The sequence below is a fragment of the Periplaneta americana genome, chromosome 9 (genome assembly GCF_040183065.1).
Source record: "Periplaneta americana isolate PAMFEO1 chromosome 9, P.americana_PAMFEO1_priV1, whole genome shotgun sequence".
Lineage (NCBI taxonomy): Eukaryota > Metazoa > Arthropoda > Insecta > Blattodea > Blattidae > Periplaneta > Periplaneta americana.
In genome coordinates, this window is record NC_091125.1 from 117693642 (window position 1) to 117715115 (window position 21474).

General features: G+C 35.3%; 1 protein-coding gene and 1 long non-coding RNA gene across 3 annotated transcripts in view; one reads left to right on the plus strand and one right to left on the minus strand.

Annotated features, from left to right (window-relative positions):
* Window positions 1-39: 39 nt before the first annotated feature.
* On the minus strand, window positions 40-20269 carry IFT43 (intraflagellar transport 43). Of its 2 annotated transcripts, none has more exons than XM_069835710.1 (8): window positions 20132-20269; window positions 15102-15260; window positions 13596-13678; window positions 12949-12978; window positions 12611-12657; window positions 8293-8365; window positions 3506-3641; window positions 40-254 (listed from the first exon to the last, which is right to left on the minus strand). In XM_069835710.1, exons 1-8 carry the CDS (start codon window positions 20168-20170, stop codon window positions 135-137), a joined length of 687 nt encoding a protein of 228 aa, XP_069691811.1. In that variant the 5' UTR covers window positions 20171-20269; the 3' UTR covers window positions 40-134. The 2 variants fall into 2 exon arrangements, with proteins under 2 accessions (XP_069691811.1, XP_069691810.1); XM_069835709.1 differs by having other exon boundaries at window positions 20117-20269.
* Window positions 5760-21474, plus strand: part of LOC138706421 (uncharacterized) — a 107586-nt gene continuing 91871 nt past the window's right edge. Inside the window, exon 1 of the long non-coding RNA XR_011333992.1 lies at window positions 5760-6480. This is a non-coding gene — a long non-coding RNA (uncharacterized lncRNA). The remainder of the gene's footprint in view (window positions 6481-21474) is intronic.

Here is a 21474-nt window from a genome sequence, read left to right on the forward strand (position 1 = left end):
GTTTTAAAAGGATGTCAAGATTAGTCAGGAATTGGATCATTCTGTAGAATAGGAATAAAGATTTAATTTCCTTGTCAGATTTGCAAGAGAAGTACAAGAAGCATGTAACTCATTAATTTATTAATACAATTGAGTCAAGTGGATACTACTGCCATGTCTTTCTCCGAATTGGCTCTTGTCTGATTCTCCCATTCATAGTGCAATTCGGATGCAACGTCAGTGAACAGCAGGTCCCATGTCCAAGCAGTGTCTGGCTGAAAAGATGAGAAGAGTATTATAGATTGCAGGCAATAAAACATACATTTATAGAGTGATGCCACTGGCATACAGGTACTTCAAGGACAGCAAGCCGAATTCATGAATCCAAATCTCCGTTTGGACGTGAGTTCAAATCCTGCTTATGCTGATTACCTGGTTGGATTTTTTTCTGAGGGTTTCCACAAATGTAATTATGTATAAGGAAAATGTCGGGTAATCCAGTGGCAAATCCTCGGACTCGATCTCGCCAAATATCATCTCACTATCATCAATTTCACCGACATGAAATGGCTGTGCAGTTTATAGAGAGTAGTTAAATAACCAATAAAAATAAAAATTTACACGAATTTTATTTAATTCTTTCTGTTGTAGTTCATAAATATTTACATTTGGCGTGTTCAGTTCCTATGCTGAACACTTGGCAATTAAGTCATTGGTCCAGGCTTAACTGATACTCATTCTCAATTCTGTGGTGTTTGGTCAAAACATGATAACTCCAAAAAAACCTGTTTTGAGATACAAGCATTTTTATTTTCACTTTTCCTATACAAATCATAATTCTAGTTTACATACAATTGTGAATGAAAATAACATAAGATTAGATGGCGATATCACGGCTATACGAAACGAAAGAGAATTTTTTTTTTAATATAGAGCTGTGCTTTCAGCTAAAAAAGGCCATTTTTGGAGTTACCCTGTTCTGACCAAACACCACAGAATTTTTGCACCTCTTATGTGTAAGTAGACTGGTTAGTTTCGTTACACACAGTGGCGCAATTGCATTTTTAAATGCCATGCTCCAAGTCTTTATGAGAGACACCTCAAAAGATCAATTTATGATGACACGTATTACCAAGACCTGAGAATGGAATAATGGTGGACTTCTATATATGATTTTGCCTTTGTTCTTAAACTAACAACTCTTATCACATTCAGTAAATCTACATGTGGACCAGTGGTATACGCATAATTTTGTCAAGGCGGAGGGAGGGGGGTCAATATTAAAATTGTTTACAATTTACATTATCGGTATTTTAAATGTTGTATAATATATTATTATTATTATTATTATTATTATTATTATGTTACGGTATATTTATTAACATTATTATATATTTATATTAAAAATATGAATTGTCAAATGCACAAAACGTTAAACGAACATTTTACATTAAGTCAGAACTCATACTAACGAACGGGTGAATACTGCTATTAAAATTAGTTTAAAATCGACAATACACATTATTTAACATCTGCACTGCAGAACTGTCAAAACAATCTTTTCAATATGTTTCACAAGTTATTATATTGAAAGAGGGATAGAAGGACTATGCCTTATGTCCATGTAGATTTTGTTACTCTGACAGTGAAAAATTAGAGAAGAGAAAAGGGGCGGGGGTTCAAACCCAGTACCCCCTCCCCCTTGCGTATACCCCTGATGTGGACAATGGCTGTATTTCCTTAATGAATTGAAGCCGCACTTAAGAAATATTCTTTCGGGAAAACCATCCTCCTTGGATGGCTATGCATTTCTGGTGGCACAATAACCACTATACCAACGAAGACGACATGGAATTAATAGTGAATAGTAGGAGGAAATTTAAATATGAAAAATGATAGGCCTACAGTTCTGTAGTTTCGATTGTCCTGTTTATTGAAAATTGATAGCAAAATAGAAAGAAATAAATGAGTGTTCCAAAAAAAAGTCTGTCACAACATTGTCTTCGATCATCATAAATTCCACTTGTACTTGTCTGTTTCATAAGCATGGAAGACTGGTGCTCTAGTCCAGTGGTCTTCAACCACAACTCTCCATAGATATTTTGTGACTCTCCAGAATATATAATGAAGCCTAACATGTATATAGAATAATAATATTTATAATCATTGTTTCTTTATATTTTTTGCTTCCTCAGTAGCCTATTTGAATATGTAACTCAATAAGTAGGGAAGTAGAGACATTTTGGAGAGCAAGAGCGCTAATGGCTTCGTTGCGAAAGCCCAGCATTGGATAACAACAACATAAGTAGGGAAGCTTTAGTATTACTTTTCTAGTGAAAATATTTTGCATAGATACATTTATAACATCTCTCACAAGAATTTTTCATCCATTTTCACCTTGTTTTTATTTCCGCCCATTGTCTACCATTCACATTAATCATTCCTTAGTTACAGTTGTGGAAACACTCGGAAAAAAATCCAAGCAGGTAATCAATCAAGCTAAGCTTTCCTATAATTTTCACAGGATTTGTTACAAACTTAATCTAGCTGAAGAAATGTCAATAAAAGGAGACGATGATATTTTCGATGGGTAAAATAGCTATGGAGCAAGTTTCTCCTACTATTTTTTATCTCCCCTGACATTCTCAGTCTTCCATTATCACCATATCTTCAACATGCTGTCTTTGAGTAGCATCTGCAATTGAAAATGAAAGTTAAAAAAGAAATGATCATAATTATTACCAGGATTGAACTTCATTTGATATGGGACCCTCAGATAATTGATCCACAGCTGGCTTTTGATGAATTGTAATAACTAGCTTCCTTGTGAGCTTATGTATTTGGTGAGAAATTGTATTCTCTGAAATACCTACGTATAGACTATGCATAGGATTGAAACACTTTGCTTATGGTCACTAGAATAAACCATATGGTAGAAAATCTACGAATAACTTATGACTCATTAAACCTAAGTAGGTATAAATTGTTTGTAAGCATAATCCGGAGTAGAAAATGTAGGTCAAAACGGACTGTGGTGGATTTACTGAAGAAACACTGTGCCCAAATAAAATTCTCAGCGAAGACTTTGTGTAATAGAAGAAGAGAGCCTGGTATTTAATTTCTGAATAATCATTAAAGATATCAGTTGTTTGATATATGAGAAATTCGGGCCGACTATACCACCAGAAGGGAATGTTTTAGGATTAATGACAGGGCATTACAACCTAGAAAACATAAACACAGAACAGGAACCCCAATAAAAATGTAAGGTTTATGAAATAGAAGAGATTGCCTGATGTTTAATCTATGAATGTGTTTCATATAGTATCAGGACATATACCTAACCTGTTCCTTTGATATAAAATATATGGGCTAGAGAATACCACCAAAAGTGCTTTTTGTAAGCCTATGAAACAAATTAAGATTTCAGGATTGTTTAACACTGTCCATATGATATTTAAGAAAGCACTTGGCTGTAGTGCTTAGGTCCATTCTGATCTGCCACTCATTCTATTCTATTTCTAACCTCTTTGATATCTGTCTCCAGATTGAGGCACTTCGTAAGAAGTCGCAGGTTGACGTCGTCTAGTGTAGCAAATGCGGAATGCTTGAAAAGATCGGAATCCAGTTCCTTGTATGTGTCCGCTCGGTTCACAGAAACTCTGGAACAAGAGATACAGTTCATGACACTTTTCAGGAAATTAATTAGGTACATTTATTCGATCGTGATGTAGGCCTACATATAGCCTATATACCAAATGTGACTGGGGTCAGCAAGAAGCCTGATATCATCCAATGACAACACAAATATAATAAAGACATGTACGTACAAAAACACCTATGCCCTGAACGGGATTCGTATCAATAACTGTAGTGTTTGTGCATTTATTAAAGTAGCACTCCTTAGTATTTGCATAGACAGTGAGCGGCCTGTAATATATTTCATCATTAAGTATCATAAATCATAATCTACTTCAAGGATTGGGCCCTTTGGCTCATTCCATTCTTCCTCTTATTAGAATGAGCTAATATAACTTATTGTCAGTTACCAGCAGCATGTGGTCACCATGACGCAAGGTCACAGCTCAAGACAACAAAGGGAAAACAGAAGACAAAGAATATATAGGTACCGCACCTATAGGGCATCCAACAAGGAAAACTCGGTGCGCAGAAACCAGTGGGCGTGACAGCCTCGCGCAGATGACGTATGCTCCCGTTTCCAGCATGCTCTCAAGCCTACTGCAGGAGAGTAAGAGGGGTAGAGCATAAGCGGCGCAAGGAATCCAAGCTTTGTTTTGTTTGTAGGATACCTATATATATATATATATATATATATATATATATATATATATATATATATATATATATATATATATACAGGGTGTTTAAAAAATACGGGGCATAATTTCAGGTATGTATTTCCCACATGTCGACAATCAAAATAGTTCATTACAACATGTGTCCGGAAATGCTTCGTTTCCGAGTTATGGCCTTCACAACATTTAAATTCACCGGAACGTTTTTCTTTCCGCAGGTCGTTGTCATTCCAGAAGATGTTCAAAATGTCCACCTCCTGCTTGAATACAGACCTCACATCGATGTCTCATTGACCTGCGAACACGATCCCAAACTCCAGGAGTATTGCATAAGTCCTCAGAACATGCCACAATTCGATTCCAAAGGGATTCCAAATCAGGCACCAGAGACGAATAAACCAATGATTTTAAATGGCCCCACAAGTAGAAATCGAGAGGGTTCAGATCAGGTGAGCGTGGAGGCCAAGCAACTGGGCCACCTCTACCTATCCATCGATCAGGAAACCTTCGATCCAAGTACCGGCGAGCCGTACGACTCAAGTGTGCAGGAGCGCCATCATGCAAGAAGTGAATGTGTTGACGATTGATCAGTGGAGTGTCTTCTAAAACATGAGGTATGGTGTTTTCCAGGAAGTTTGTGTACGCCTGCCCCGTAAGTCTGTTTGATTTGAATACATGTCGCACATCTAACGCCTACACAACATTGAATGTAACCTTCGCCTCGGAATGAACTGTCAGAGTGCCCTCTTAATGTCTCCTTTGACGGCAACGACCTGCGGAAAGAAAAACGTTCCGGTGAATTTCAATGTTGTGAAGCCCATAACTCGGAAATAAAGCATTTCCGGACATATGTTGTAATGAACTATTTTGATTGTCTACATGTGGGAAATACATACCTGAAATTATGCCCCGTATTTTTTAAACACCCTGTATATTAAAGGTAGCTGTCCTACCAAGAATTGAACCCTAACCACTGAATTTGTAGCTAAAAATGCTAACATTTGACTCACATGGGAGGACTATTTTTTTTTTTTTGGTAAGAAATTATTAATTAAAATTTATTTTATCTTCAAATAAAATATTTTCTGGCTGGCATGTGCTTGAAGTTTGTCAATATATAACTTTTTAGGCCTCGTCTGTATTTAGTCACCAAAAAGAAATTTATGAAATAGAGTTAGTTGTTTTTATAAAAACTATTGCAAATTCGGCAGTTATCCGGCCGCACACGACACTGACGTCTGATTTCCGTTATTTCACAATCAAATGAAACTGAGCGGTGGAATAACTACAAATTTACACGCAGCACAAATTAAGTATTGTTGTTTTCTAATGCCAGGCGTTTGACAATAAAGTCATTTGACCTCTTGCACTCCAATATTTTTCAAAGATATTATCATGACCAGCCACTGAAGCACAGATTTAAATTAAGTATTGTATAGGCTACTATTTAAATTGCTATTCGTAATAAAATTCGCAAATTATTGGAGACGCAAGAAGCCTATGGATTCAATCCTTGAAGGTACATTATGGGTGGTATTTAAAATTGCGTGAAACACAATATACAGCGACCATGTAATTATAATACACCTGTAGGTAGAAGTGGTACGTACAACGTAGGATACATACAAACACTCGAGAGGGTGTCTTTGTTAAGATTATATCCGTGTTATAAAATGAAAATAATATATGGAGGAATACGATACGTGAATTTATGTATATCTGTAAGCATGTGAATAGTTTTCTATTATCATAAATTAATATACAAAGTAGAGTGCGCAATAATTTATATGGTATGGCCACAGTCTACTATAATTATAATAGACTGTGGTATGGCTGTGTTCTGTAGAGAATCACGTGACGCGAAAACATGAAAATCAGTGTCCGAAAAACAAAAACAAGTTTTTACTAACTTTTAAAATAACAAGCTACCCAACCTGAGGTTGCATTCGGCCCGCGCCATGGATGTAGCTCTTGACATCTTTAGTTATTACTATATTAATTTTTGTTGTCGAAATCCCTTTCCGTGTTCTTCGTATATGTTGATTTACAGGAAGATTCTGCCGTAAGTCTATTATTTTATGTGGAAGCATATGTTTTGTATATACGTGACGGAGAGTAGCCTGTTTCGTTTTGGAAGTCTGCACATTCTACCCCATACATTGAATGAGTCCTTGGAATTAAATCGGTGAGTTATTATTATTATTATTATTATTATTATCATCAAAAATTTGATGGGCCAATATCTAAGCCTAGAAAGTACGGTATATAAGAGGTTACCGTATTGATACTTGGATTGTCTTGAGAGATCCTTCCTCTAGGAACGCGTGTGGAACATTTACCCGCTCTAAATACTGCAGTTTCTTTTCTCATTGCATACACTAACAGACAACTTTTTCGTGCGTCGCAGCTTTCATGGTCATATGGTGTAAGAAAGCGAAGAATAACGCATACGTTATCTCTCACTTTCATTTCATCATGAAATAACACAACAGACGTCAGTCTCGTGTGTAATGTGTAGGGAGATCGAAGATTCAATGGATTGCCGACTTTCTAAGTTATGGTGTAAGGAAACTAAGGGCAATCAGCGAATTTTCGCAAGGTCAAGGATCAGTGACAGGTTAATTTGGTTTGTTCTATTCAAGCTTTTGATGTGTATTATATATAGGCCTACCCCTGTTCTTATTCACTATTTCCCTACTTCCTCCTGTATGATTTCAATCCAGCTATACTTTGGACTACCCCTCACTCTCCAGAAGTTAGATTCCGTTATGTTCGTCCTGAAACCTCCCAACGACACTTTCAAGACTTGTTTTTGATGGTGTATAAAATGTTTGCAATTAAAAACAAAATTAGGTATAAATCTTTACAATAGCGGTACCAAAGGAAGGCGGATAGCAAAACCCCTACCCCATAGGAGAAAGCGGTTGGGGTGAGTTAATGACTTTATTAGACAATTATGAGTAAGGCATACCAAACCTAAGTAACCTAATCTGTCGCCGATTCGAAAACTTGCCTTTTCTCTGTGGAAACGCACGGAAATGAGATGTATGTGTTGCCCCTCCCTGCCGTCTACCCCTTCCATGTCGACTGAGTGATGCCGCCTGCCCGCACCTCTTCACTGGCCGCCACTTTCACAGAAACTTTCCACTCTTATTTCAGTGCGAAATTGGTGTCGGCACTCAATTTTTCTTTTGTTTACGGTACATATGACTCGATTACAAGCCAAATACAACGTGAATACATTTGTACCTTAACGTGGTAACGCAACAGTAAAGAAATACATCGAATACTCATCAGAGCCACCTGCAGGAATTCCTGCGGTTACTTGTTCCATGACCCTGAATTTGGTCTCTTAGCAGTGTTTGGTTCTATTGTTAGTACACCTATGATGAGGATGATAATTGTGGAAAAAACTGAAAAAGTAAAATGATAGGGTGAACGAGCGGTATCCCAGGAAATCTATCGCAATATCATCTTTTCGTAATTACAAATTTCAGCTGAAGTACCGGTACCTGGTTTTTTAACAAGGTGCTTCCAATGTAACTGACACTCTTGTAATTCAACTAAGAACAGTCTATCAGGTGTAACTTTTGATCTTAAAATTTGCATTCTAGGCCTAGTTAAAATAGTGGACATGGGGTAGTTAGTTTTGAAAATGGTTATCATACCACAGCATTTTCTCAAGATTCGAAAATAACACAAGTGAATTTTTTTTAGTAGGCTATTTTATGACGCTTTATCAACATCTTCGGTTATTTAGCATCTGAATGAGATGAAGGTGATAATGCCAGTGAAATGAATCCGGGGTCCAGCACCGAAAGTTACCCAGCATTTGCTCAATTGGGTTGAGGGAAAACTCCGGAAAAAACCTCAACCAGGTAACTTGCCCCGACTGGGAATCGAACCCAGGCCACCTGGTTTTGCGGCCAGATGCGCTGACCGTTACTCCACAGGTGTGGACAACACAAGTGAATGATTGTACATAGTTCTGACTTACGAAGGTGCGTGTGCTATCTGTGAGGCCAGCTCTTCATCCTGCATGTCATCTAAATCTGGTATAACTGGAATATCTGGAACAAAACGGCAATAGATTTACGAGTGTAATCCAAATTGAAATAATATGGGCCACATCAAAGCCCAGCTGTAGCTTCATCTTTTGAAAGTTTCTCAGCAGATGGACTAGGTATCAATCATAGCTCAGATCTCGTTAGATTTCTTATGGCAAGAGCAGCTTTGGGTAGATGTTGTTCACATATTGTGGTTCCTGTCAGTCATTGATCACGATTGATCCCTTATCACAAAAGCCAAGCTATGTATGCAAAAACATACTGAAATATGCATTCAAATATTCACAAAAATGCTATAAAACATTTTCTATAAAATATAATTATTTACCATATTATTTCTCTTGTGAATGTGCAACAGCTGCTTATGTATGCTACTGTGTAATTTTGGAACTATTTCCAAGTATCTTAAGAACAGAATACTGTTGTAACATCAGTGTAATGTATTAGGCCAGATTATAACAGATTGATCAGCCTTATGGACTTTGAAAGAGACAACTTTTATCGAGTTCACTATGCTGCAATCTACCGATTGCAGAAGAAGTCACGTTAAAACTCTCATTTGAATTGCATGGAGCAACTGTACTTTCATATAGCAGTCGTTACCTTTTGACAGTGGTGATTCTTGTGGCCGTTCCCTTCCACATATTACCGTTTTTAACATGGGAATGACCAATCTGTTATAGGCCTATATGTGATCAGGGGTATTAGTAAAATTTAAATCGTTATAGTACGCCTAGACAAGAATTTGTCATCAAAATCCCAAATGAAGAGCACAGAGAGAAAATTAGCTTTGTCTACATTAGCAAATTGTTCAGAAGAGCAATAATAAGGTCTGACTTTAGCAAATTCTTTCCTTGTATGCCAAATTTAAAATCTGTCATAACACTTAGACTGTTCACATTATCACAGTATTTCATTCATAAAATTAAACTAGATGGAATAAAATTTTACTCCACACAACATGCATAACTCATTTTTCAAGAAAAGTGGACAAAGCTCGTTATTTCCCTGTACCCTTCAAATATAAACTCTTCAAAATGTTAACAAACATTTAGACCGTATATTAGACTGAAAGTTGACACCAAGAAAACTAAATTTGTAATTAATTATTGCTAAGGAACCAGACACAATTTATTAGAAATGTGAGCTTAACATTAGAGAGTTTAGGAATAGCGGAAACCGCCAAGCATATTGCGTTAAAAGTGTCAGGCAACGAATGATTTGAGAAACAGTTGGGTGGATAAAAAATTTCTACAAATAAACGCTATAGTAGCTTATAAAAAAATGAATGGTCCCCTAAACACCAGCAATCTGCATAAATTAGGAAAATTTCTTTTTAGAGTTAAAACTATATGGGAAGAGAAAGTCAAAGCTCTAACGGATGGAATTATAAATGTTGAGTAGTCGGACACGATAGGAAACTACGAAGAGTAATCAGTGAAGTTAACAGAATAATTTTGAAGAGATTGAGTATAGAAATGAAAAAGTTAAAGTAAGAGTTTCAAATACAAGAGCTATACTTATTATTATTAGTTTATTATTATTATTATTATTATTATTATTATTATTATTATTATTATTATTATTATTATTATTATTGTTGTGAATAGAGGATGATACTTAAAGATTCAATATGTATTAGTTTTTGTAATAGTCAACTCTGGATATAGTGAACTCGGTTATAGTGAACATTCAGCTATAGTGAACCTAAATCGTTGGTCCCGACCTGCATACATTAAAAACTACATTAATATTTTCGTTTATAGTGAACCCTCACTTCGGTTATAGTGAACCTTGTATCCTGACAAATTCTTATTTGAAGTTAGACCTACTTGTATAAAATTGAAAGAATGTGTTGAGAATAACATTCTAAGTTTCTTACTCCTTTAGTCAAAGAACAAAGGTAGGATTAGTGATTCCTAGACAATTAGCTGTAGCCTACTGTAAATCCAGGCAACACGTGACGACCTTGCCTCACTCCACCGTCGAAGGGTAGGCATTCTGTTCTCAGGCACTCTACTTTACTGTTATTTGTAATCCTCCACTGTCATAGGGTTGCCTTTTGTTCGAAGAAACATTTCCATTATGACGGATAGCATTGAAACAATGGAAAATGAAATTGCCTTCTTTTATTAAAAGGGGACGGACATTATGTCCAGAGCATAAAAGAAGGTAAGATTTCGATGGCTTTCAAACTCCATCAACCCTCTCCCAGTTTCCATTAAGTGACCCGGGAAATTCCAAGGCTGAGTACGCAGTGACACCATAACAAAATTTGTCATTTCTACCTAAACTAGTGTTTCAACAGTGAATGTACTGTATAAAAATGTCGAAGCTTAAAGTGTTTTCTTTGGAAGATAGGCGAATATTATAAGTGACATTGAACATGGTCTTTCACAAGCAGACGTGGGTCGACAGCATAGTTTAAGTAAACCAACTATGAGTAACAGTATACAGTGTAATTCATTCCACAAAAATGAAATATTTTATTTTCTTGTTCACAATTTCATTCATTTCTGTCATTTAAGGTTAGGGGAGAGACACTCAGGGTATAGTGAACGAAATATGCAAGTCTGCAGAGGTTTACTATATCAGGAGTTGACTATTTATATAGAGAGTGATTGCAGATTAAGAACTGGAACATATCTAATCTGCCATGTCGTGAACAAAGATTGATGAAATAAATAAATAAATGAGAGAGTTTACCATTCGAATGATGTCTTGGAATGTGGCTTTGTGAGTACTGCTCATCAGACACGGAAATAAAATGCTGAATGGAAAATGCTGGGAAGACATACATGCATTTTAAAAAAGTCTTACCAATACACATTTTGACCTAAATCTTAGGTTAAAACTTATCAACTGTTTGGCTGGTCAGTGTTTTCATATGGCATGAAGGCTGGACATTGAAAATGTCCACAATAAATGGGATAGAAACTTTTGAGATGTGAATTTACCTCAGAATTAATTCTCAAAAAACCATGGACAGCTAGATTGACCTGTGAATAGAGATTATAATTTTCTGTACTTAGGTTGGAGTGACCACAAAGAGGTTTTGAAGAAAATTAATAAAGACTGGGGAATACTGACAATGATAAAAACAACAACTCATACTTAGGACACAATGATCAAAAAGGAGGTATTAACTACTTCAACTCTAATAATTTAGGAAAACATCGAAGGCAGAAGAGGGATTAGGACGAAAAATAATGTCATGGCTCCGTAATATTAGAAGCAAACTGAATTGCACACTGTGGAAAATCTAATAGCCAGAAATCTACGTACATGAAATGGGAAACATCCATTAATTGATATGCAGAAGAAGAAGAATTATTTCAAGCAATTCAGTTTATTCTCTGCTGTTGCTGTATGCAATATAAAACATTACGAGATTTTCCTTGCTGGAACTTAAATCCGTCTCTGAACAATGCTTTGTATAGTGAAATGCCTAGATTACATCACAGTACATTCACAGAAGAGGAAAAGAAGAGGGCTACCAAATTCATACATCATCAAGTACTACATTTAAGATATATGGATCATATGCGGAGATTAAGAAGAAGGCAGCAAATAGGAAAGATTGGAAAATACTGAGTTTGCAGTGAAATACCTGCCCTTGGGCAGAACACTATGAATGAATGAATTACTAAATTTATTACAATTTTCTTTGCAGTAGATAGAGCTATATTCTGAAAATAAAATACAGATTTATTAATAGAGTTGAACTTAAAATTAGGAAGATGTTGAAAAAGTACGATATTTTTTCTTTAGAAGTGAAAAAAATATTCATGGAAAATGTAATAGGTACATACTATAAACTATAATGTAAAATCAAAGAAAAAGTAATAATTTTCAAATATCAATTTTCCGTATGTCCTCCAACATTATATACAACATACATGTTGTGTATAAATTCGAATTATAATTATCACAGTATTATTTGACAAATTTTGAATCACGTCAGTAACATAAAAATGCTTACATACAGTAATTACATTGCTAGTTGGTATCACTCTCCATTGCTTTTAGGATTTGATTTTTAATTAAAATTCAGATGTATGTTGTAGATTGTGTAATTTATTATACGTTATATGTGTACACATAAACTTAGACCTAATAGAACAAGTTAAGTTAAAAAATAATAAATTGTGACTTTTAAACTGGCAGTTTTATTTTAAAAAGCAGAAACATAACTGTCGATTTTCCTAAACTATGGTGGAAACACCGCTTTATAATAAGAAGACTTACCATCATCAGAATCACCCTTACTATGATCTGGTCCTCGGAATCTCTCCCTGAAAAAATATGAGCAGACTTTCTTAAGTCGTTCAATTCAAGACGGTATGCACTTTTTTTTTTAAGACTAAGAAGAAAATCAGTAAAACTCAGTATGTAGGATTTTACAAGACAACTATATTGCTTTAGTTCGTGTTATTAATGGAATGATAATATTCTTTGAATAGCCTAATACTGAAAAAGTTTCCATAGTTACTGGCATTATAAACAGTCTATATTGTTAATCAAAATCGTGCACAATGTGCCACATTATTGTTCCAATTAAAATAGACTGAAATTTATGTACTTACTGTTCAATCAAGTTGCTGGCACTACGTCTTCTGGAACACAGAAAAATAAATCTCTAATTTTTTAACAAGTTTTTTTTTTTTTTTGTAACTTATGATTACTGATTTGTATGTTTATGTGTAGAACCTTAAAAATTTTTAACTTTAGGGTTATTACATCGTGACTGTCCACTATTTGAACCCTAAACACATAATCAACAGTTATTCATGCAATTGTAACATAGACCAAATTCTTCTTAACTTCTTCTTCCTTCATAGAATTGCTGTGTCAACGAATTAAAAAAATGCTATAAAATCATTTCAGTTTCTTCAATTGTGTTACTTTCTTTAAATTATGTAATTTATTATTATGTACCTGTATATGCATTGCAATAAACTCTAATTTACAATTATTAAGAAAGACTGTACTGTACTTCTTTTGAACATTGAATAATATTAAATACGAAGTCATTAACCCATTCAATTTTAATTATTATTTCACTATCATCATAATCAGCAGTTTCATGTTGCGGAAGCTGTTTGTAGTACAAAATAGTCTATTTTAATATCTGCATAGAATACCTGGGTTAACCTGTTGTTAATTTTTAACAGTTACAGAGGCTGTTTCTAAATAGCGCTCATTTATTGCATAGTAGTTTACTGGTACTCACTTCCCTGACTTGATAGCTTCATCTGCCCACCCTCCAGTCCTGCGTGATCGAGGAGGTGGAATAGGACCAGCAGACTCCAACCCCTACAAATAAAGAATTGCAATGAAACACCTGCCCTTGGGCAGAAGACTATGAATGAATGTTTACGTTAAGTAGATATACTTCAAAATGCCAGTCTCAGGCTATCCCGAAGCACTTCTGCCTCAAGGCAAAACAAAATTAGGAGAGTGAGGAATAACGGAGTATCGTTTACGAAATAACAATGCAAACATATCAGCAGTTCGACCAAGAGAAGCTATTATACAGTAGCATAGAATGCTTTGAGCGAATTGCCGTTAACAGAGTTCGAATTTATGAGGCTGAAGGAAAAGAGGTCTGAACGTTCTCTGAGAATTAACGAATTACGAGAGCGTATTACTAGAACTAGAGAGCGTAGTCGACAATTGGTACATAGTAATAGTACGTTAGCATTTCATTACGATTCAAATATTGACTATGTTCTTTTGAATGGTATTCAAATACGTAAAATAAATAAAATATGGAATAAAGGCAATGCAAAAAGAAATGGACTAATGAGCCAAACGTATTATGTTGCGCTGCTGGAATTCTTTCAGGTATGCAAGAGCTCCCACAACCAATAAACAACTTATATTACTTCCGTTATCAACACACTTTTTAAGTAATATAAGATAGTAAAACACCTTATTCCAAATGGCATCATTTGTTGCAAAAGAAATACACGAAGACAATAATTATTGTATGCCAATATTTGAAGTTCAAGAACAGCCTTCAGAGAGTATTGCATGATAATAACAATTACATTCATAGTTTTAAACATAATTTTGAAAATAATTCAGGAGCAAATGACTTACAAGCTAATTATTCACTGAGCAATAATAAAGCTGTATTCGAAAATATTATATTTAAGTTAATCATATTTATTTTTAATAGTGCAGCAAAGCGGACGAGTATGGCTAGTAATCGTAATAGTAATAATAATAATAATAATAATAATAATAATAATAATAATAATAATAATAATAATAATAACAACAAATCGTTACAACTGATACCTAAAAGTCCTGTTAATAATTTTAATACAGGAATTTTAAAATTTGACATTCATACCATCTGCATAACTAAAGTTTTAAATATACTAAATATAGGCCTACACAAATTTTCCGGCTGACAGTCTGGGAGTTTAGGTCAACATACAGCAGATGGAACAGCATGCTATTTTTTTTTTCTGTCAGGTATTTGTAAAATTGTATTTCCAGACAATGACCTGCATATTATGAAATTTGTTTCTTCTCTTGCTTAAAAAAAACTGTTCCCCTCCACTCTTTTTGGAGATGTCCGAAACTGGAACTTCATTTTATCGATATATTGGCCTACCTGTAATTTTGGAGTTTCTATAATGTTGATGTTCGTAGTTCTTTCCATGCTTATCTGACAGATTTTCTTCTCGCATATAAATAACTGAATTCACATTTAAGACGACTGTACCTTTGAGGGGCTGTTGAGAGTGCCAGAATGCGCCGAGTTGGACACAGGACTGTCCATGATGTCATCTGTCGATCCGATATCATCCCGCTCAGGACTAGGTGGGAAGGCACCGATGCTGGTGTTGGAGGTGCCAGCTCGTCGCCCTTTTCTTGGTGGGGCCTGTTCATAGGATGGTACATGAAGGCACACTTTGTTGACTTTTAATTAGGGTTCGAAATGGACCGGAGCTGAACGGAACGTCATTCTGGTTCGTGAATTTTAGAAATCTTTCCGTCCCTTCTCGTAAGAAATGGCTATTTGCCCGTTCGGGATCGTTTTAATTTTATCTATATGATATTTGAACACATTTTTCAATCAGATGTGAATGAAATTGTAAAAAAATGCTAGCAACGACACTGTCGGCACTGTTGGTGTTGCTTTATCATATTATAACGACATTCGTATAAGCTCTCGTTAATTTATAATACTCTTGGTTCTTGCGGTACGGTATGCTTTTGATGTGTTTGATTTGAGTATCGTTAATAGTGCGGTGTTAAGGAAATTAAAAGCACCGGAACTCAGCAACACTTTGTCACTCTATATCGAGTTAATGATCATATCACAGACCATTGCTAGGCAGCGAGTGGAATTCCTTATTGTTTAAACTGCGACCTGAGCAATGCATCCATTTCAAAGACTGCGAAACAAAGGTTTCAGTCATATAAGTATAGAGCCGGAAATCATTTCCTTTCGCTAGTAATAATATACGCGTCAAAGTAAACTGATAGGCCTATGTATATAAAGCGGTAAGATGGAAAGAACAGCTCCGATTTCATTGAACCCAACAATGGAAGCGCGTATTGCTTTAGTTATTCTAATAGAACACACGGAATAGATGTTGCCAGAATGTATGTAAGGTATGTATAAATGAGGCGTTGACATTGAAAAGGGGTTAAGTGATACAAACTGGGATATCTGAAACACTTCGTCCCTTTCAATGCCACAAGCTTGTGAATTGCTACCAGCTGCATCTTTGGAGGAACGCCGAAACCGAAACTAAACGAATATGCACTTCACTCTTTTTCAATGCTGTTAGCCTCTTCTCATGGATTCATTTCGATACAAAAGTGATTTTTTCGATTTTTTGTCACTTACCTCCTTTTAAATGTCAACGCCTAAAATATCTAAGAATGCGATGAAAAGAGGATAGACGTGACAACTACGTCTATGTCTATGTCTTTGTCGCGCCGCGGTAGCTGACTCAGAACACAAAGGAAGCCGGCGGACTAAATTTCCATCGTCGCTAAATCAGTGACTTGTCAGTGGTTAACGTGGAATTCGAACCTATGTGCTTATAATACTCGACATCGTCTCACTGGTCATTAATTCTGTCGTTGTCGACACCACCGTGTCCACGAAAGTAACAGAGCGGTCCGGTTCGTAAAAACGTCCACTTCGAGCCCTGTTCTGTTATTTTCTTTAATAAGAATTTTAAGAAGCCCACTTTTATCAAGTTTACTTCATTCAAAACTGCCAACAATAATCTTCATACTGAAAATATTTTCTGTTTTTATTATAGGCCTATGACCCTACTTTTTTGTAGCCTATAGGTAAGATACAAAAATCATACGTTGCAAAAGTAAATCTAATATACAGTAAGATGTGCCGTAGACTGCATAGATGCCGACTTTGGGGGGCAAGGCACTTTATGCCCCCTCAACTTATACAGCTAGGGCGTTACCCCTGCCCACCAAATAATTCGAAGAGAGAATGTTCATGGTAAAAAAAAATAAGTAATTTGTTCGAAAGATGAACTAGGACATAAGCCAAAATTATTTCAAATCAATAGAGATGACCAGCTGCCACAATGAACATGTAGGTCTAAGTGACGCAACTCCTGTTCTCCTGCATTTAGATCAGTGAATTCCCACTTCCCCACACGTCATGATACAACGGTGACTCCACTTCTTTGTCTATTGTCTATGATCCACTTCTTTGTCTATTGTCTATGATCCATTTTTTTTTTCAGTTCAGTTAAAATGTATGAACTACTGCAAGCTAACAGCAACGGTCATAAGTATTATCAAGCGGAAATAATGATATAGAATTAACGTTAAATTAAGTGCATTTGACTAATTTTTTAACATTCAGTTTCAATGGTCTTTTTTTTTTTTTTGTGATTATCGTCGTCCCGGATATGTGCTTGTTAAGTGATCAGTAATTGTCATGAAACTATTGATAATGGATACATTTTTATTAAAGAAAGCTGCCTAAAATAGAATTGCAATGAATGGGAATAGAATGAAAAATTGGGCTAGTCTTTTTTTGTAATTATCATCGTCCCGAGTATGTGCTTGTTAAGTGATCAGTGATTGTGTTGAAACTATTGAGAATGGATAAATTTTTAATAAAGAAAGCTGCCTAAAATAGAACTGCTATGAACGGGAATAGAATGATAAGTTGGGCTAGTCTTTTTTGTGATTATCGTCGTCCCGGATATGTACAGTAGTGGCAAAAAACCGGACCGACCCTTGTAGCTGATTCAGAGTCACAGATTCAAATTTTGCTAGTCACAAAACACATCTTGTATAATTAATTGTAACAATGAAATTTATTGCATTTGTTCGGTTCTTACCGTCTTTTGTTTCCTTCAGTGCCTCAAACTTACAGACGAAAAAAACTTTGAGTGTTTTATTTTCATCTGTCATCAATATTACATTTCTAACTCTATTCGGCAAAGATGACTGCGTATTTTTACATTAAATAGCAGTACATACCTCTGGCTTCACTATCCGTATTGAAATCACCACAGTTCGACACAATACACAGCACAGGATTCTTTTGTATCAGCTACAAGGATCGGTCCGGTTTTTTTTTTCCACTACTGTAGCCTACTTGTTAAGTGATCAGTGATTGTGTAGAAACTATTGATAATGGATAAATGTTTAATAAAGAAAACTGCCTAAAATAGAACTGCAATGAATGGGAATAGAATGATAAATTGGGCTAGTCTTTTTTATGATTATCGTCATCCCGGATATGTGCTTGTTAAGTGATCAGTGAGTGTGTTGAAACTATTGATAATGGATACATTTTTAATAAAGAAAGCTGCGTAAAATAGAACTGCAATGCACGGGAATAGAATGATAAATTGGGCTAGTATTTTTTTATGATTATCGTCGTCCCGAGTATTTGCTTGTTAAGTGATAAATGATTGTGATGGAACTATTGATAATGGATAAATTTTTAATAAAGAGAGCTGCGTAAAATAAAGCTGCAATGAACGGGAATAGAATGATAAATTTAGTTAGTAGTGGCAGTGAAGGTGAGAAAGGGTAGTGCATAAGGGCCGTAGTTTTCAATCATTTTGGGTTTAAGCACTTTCCATGGGAATTACATGAAAAATAAATGTTATTTTCTGTAAAATATGTAAGGACATTTTTTTAGAAACGGCAATTAAAGTTTCCTCGAACGTTTGTGCAAAGTTCTGCCCTCCAATATTTCAAAGAAGTCAGCGCCTATGCCGTAAAGTAGAGAATAACAATACGAACAAAACGAACTCTGTAGTAATATTCACATGAAAGCAAGAGTTCATATGGATAGCTTAAATTCTTAGGCGTAACTGGTGGCTCCTGTGACTTAATACAAAATATATTTAAGAATTAAAATTAGTATAGGGCCTATATTGTTTCTCAAATTTCTTAATGCATTAAATAATAATGACTTTTTCTACAAAATAAACTAACAACGTTTTCAATACTAATTACCGTATAAGATTCTTTGTTAACAATAATGATGACTTACATAGTTGAAATGTTAACACATTTAAGTCTTTTTCGCATTTGCATCAAAACGACTTAACTTTTTGGATAGTGACAAGCCGGGTTCGATTCCCGCCTGAGTTCTGAAGGAATTTGTGATGGACAACGCGGGTTTGAGGAGTTTTTCTCGTGGTTCTCTAGTTTATCCTCGCCATTATCATCATTTCACCAATACTCCATAACCATTCTTACTCTGCGAGGTCCTGAACCAGACCTCTCGAACAAATAAAAATGGCTGAAAGTTGTAGGTAACGGTAACGGTATCCCCGTAACATGCCATGAAGGCACTTGGGGGGCATGGAGGTAGAGCCCCATGCTTTCCATGACCTCGGCACTAGAATGAGGTGGTGTAGTCGGTACCACGCTCTGGCCGCCTTTTACCCCCGGGAAAGACCCGGTACTCAATTTTATAGGAGGCTGAGTGAACCTCGGGGCCGTTCTGAAAGTTACACATTGTATTTAATCATCATCTTGACAAGTTTTAGGTCATAAAGTCTATTACGACCCTACACTTGCAGGTCTGCCTATAGATTTTCTTCCTCTCGATAAATAGGTATAAAGAGCTTTGAGGATTCTATGTGAACTCATTCTTTGAAGATGAAATTTCCAATTTTGCTGGTACTGGTGAATGTATTCTAGAACTGTTTTGAGTTCATTTAAAATATCAATATTCCTTTTCACATTCCACTGCGTATAGCCTGCTGTTGTATGCATGAATCGCGATATCAGAGATGTTATTTTGCTGCCATTAATTTTCCTTAACGTCAATGCTTCGCTGCCATAATTTTAATACGGGCCGTTCTAAGGTGTTGTGGATGGGTATTCTAATGTAATTTTGAACAAGGGATAATGTCATAACTCAATAAATAATGCCTATTGTTTTGTTGTATATAATGATTTTCTCTTCTGTCCTTTTCTTCCAGAATAATCGTATTTTTGGTCCAGAGGAAATATTCGCCTTTTACGAAAATACTACCGTGGTTCACTGAAGTATAGCGCCCTAAATATTAAAACTTCGTCTAAAAAATTCTACGATTTTCACTTCGAAAATCACCTGATCTTCCCGTGCGCTATTTACTCAAATGGGATTTACTGGGTTTTTTAATTCATTGGCACAATACAACCTACTTTAAGCAGCTGAATAATAGCGGTCATTGAACTCTCAACTATAATCGTTAAACTACTAGTTCAACATGCATGCATGAAATGTATTACCCTTGTTTCTAATACCTTTCGGCCTGGAGAAAAATCCAGACCCCATTCCATCATAACACAATAAATTGTCTACACTTATAGATTTGTTCTGTAAAACACGCGTTCTATGTAACCATGACAACCTATCAACAAATGCAGAACAGGGTTGCAAACTTAAAATAAATTTAATATCTTCTGAGTAGTTAATTGTCATGGATATTTTCATCTCATCTTTTTGTATATTTTATAATTCAATGAGAGTTAAATCAAACTTTATACGTACTTGGTACTTTTGATCATATTATAACGAATTATGATGTTTATGTAAATTGGTGCACCTTCTGGACAAGATTTACTGTCATCTAGTGAGGAATGTTGGAAACACTTATTAGAATCTAATGATCGGTCGATAATGCAGTACGTTTCTTTGAATATAGTTTGTTTCATGAGAATGTGGTGCATAACTTCCGTGGGTTTAGCGGCTGTAGCAGGAACGTTATAAAAATAATCTTCTTATGTTGTTAAAAATTCAAATTTCATTGAAATGAGAAAACGAAAACTTTAGACTGAAACCACGGGAAAATAGTTTCTTACAGTGTAATTGGTTCAATGTATAGATACGGAATAATGGAATTCCTCAAGGATCTATATTAGGTCCCCTACTTTTTCTAGTGTTTATAAATGATCTTTCCCCCCTTATAAAAGATGTAGGTCATCCCATATCATTTGCAGATGACACAAGTATAGTAATTACAGCCAATAACTCCAACACATTCCAATCTTCAACAGAGGAAATTCTCTTCAAAATATGTGACTGGTTCTCAGTCAATAAATTAGTATTAAATTGTAACAAAACTAACATAATTCAATTTAAATCCTGTCCAAATTCAACGTCGCAAATTTCTAGCGCAATAATTAACAATAGATCCCTATTAGAAACAACAACAACCAAATTTCTTGGCTTAAAAATCGATAATGTGTTAAATTGGAAAAATCATATTAAAGAAATTACCCCCAAACTAAATTCAGCTTGTTTTGCTATTAGATCTATGCAAAAGATAGTAAATATCAATACCTTAAAAACAATATACTTTGCATACTTCCACTCGGTAATGAGTTTTGGAATAATATTCTGGGGAAATTCCACAGATAGTAACAATATATTTCTATTACAAAAAAGAGTAATTAGAATAATAGTAGGTGCGAAATCTATGGAGTCGTGTAGGACTATTTTCAAAAAACTACAAATAATGCCCATGGTTTGTCAGTATATCTTTTCATTAATAATCTTCCTCGTATGTAATCGTGAAAACTTTGTAACTAATTCAACAGTTCATAGCATAAATACACGTCAAAAATGACTTTCATACTCCATCGGC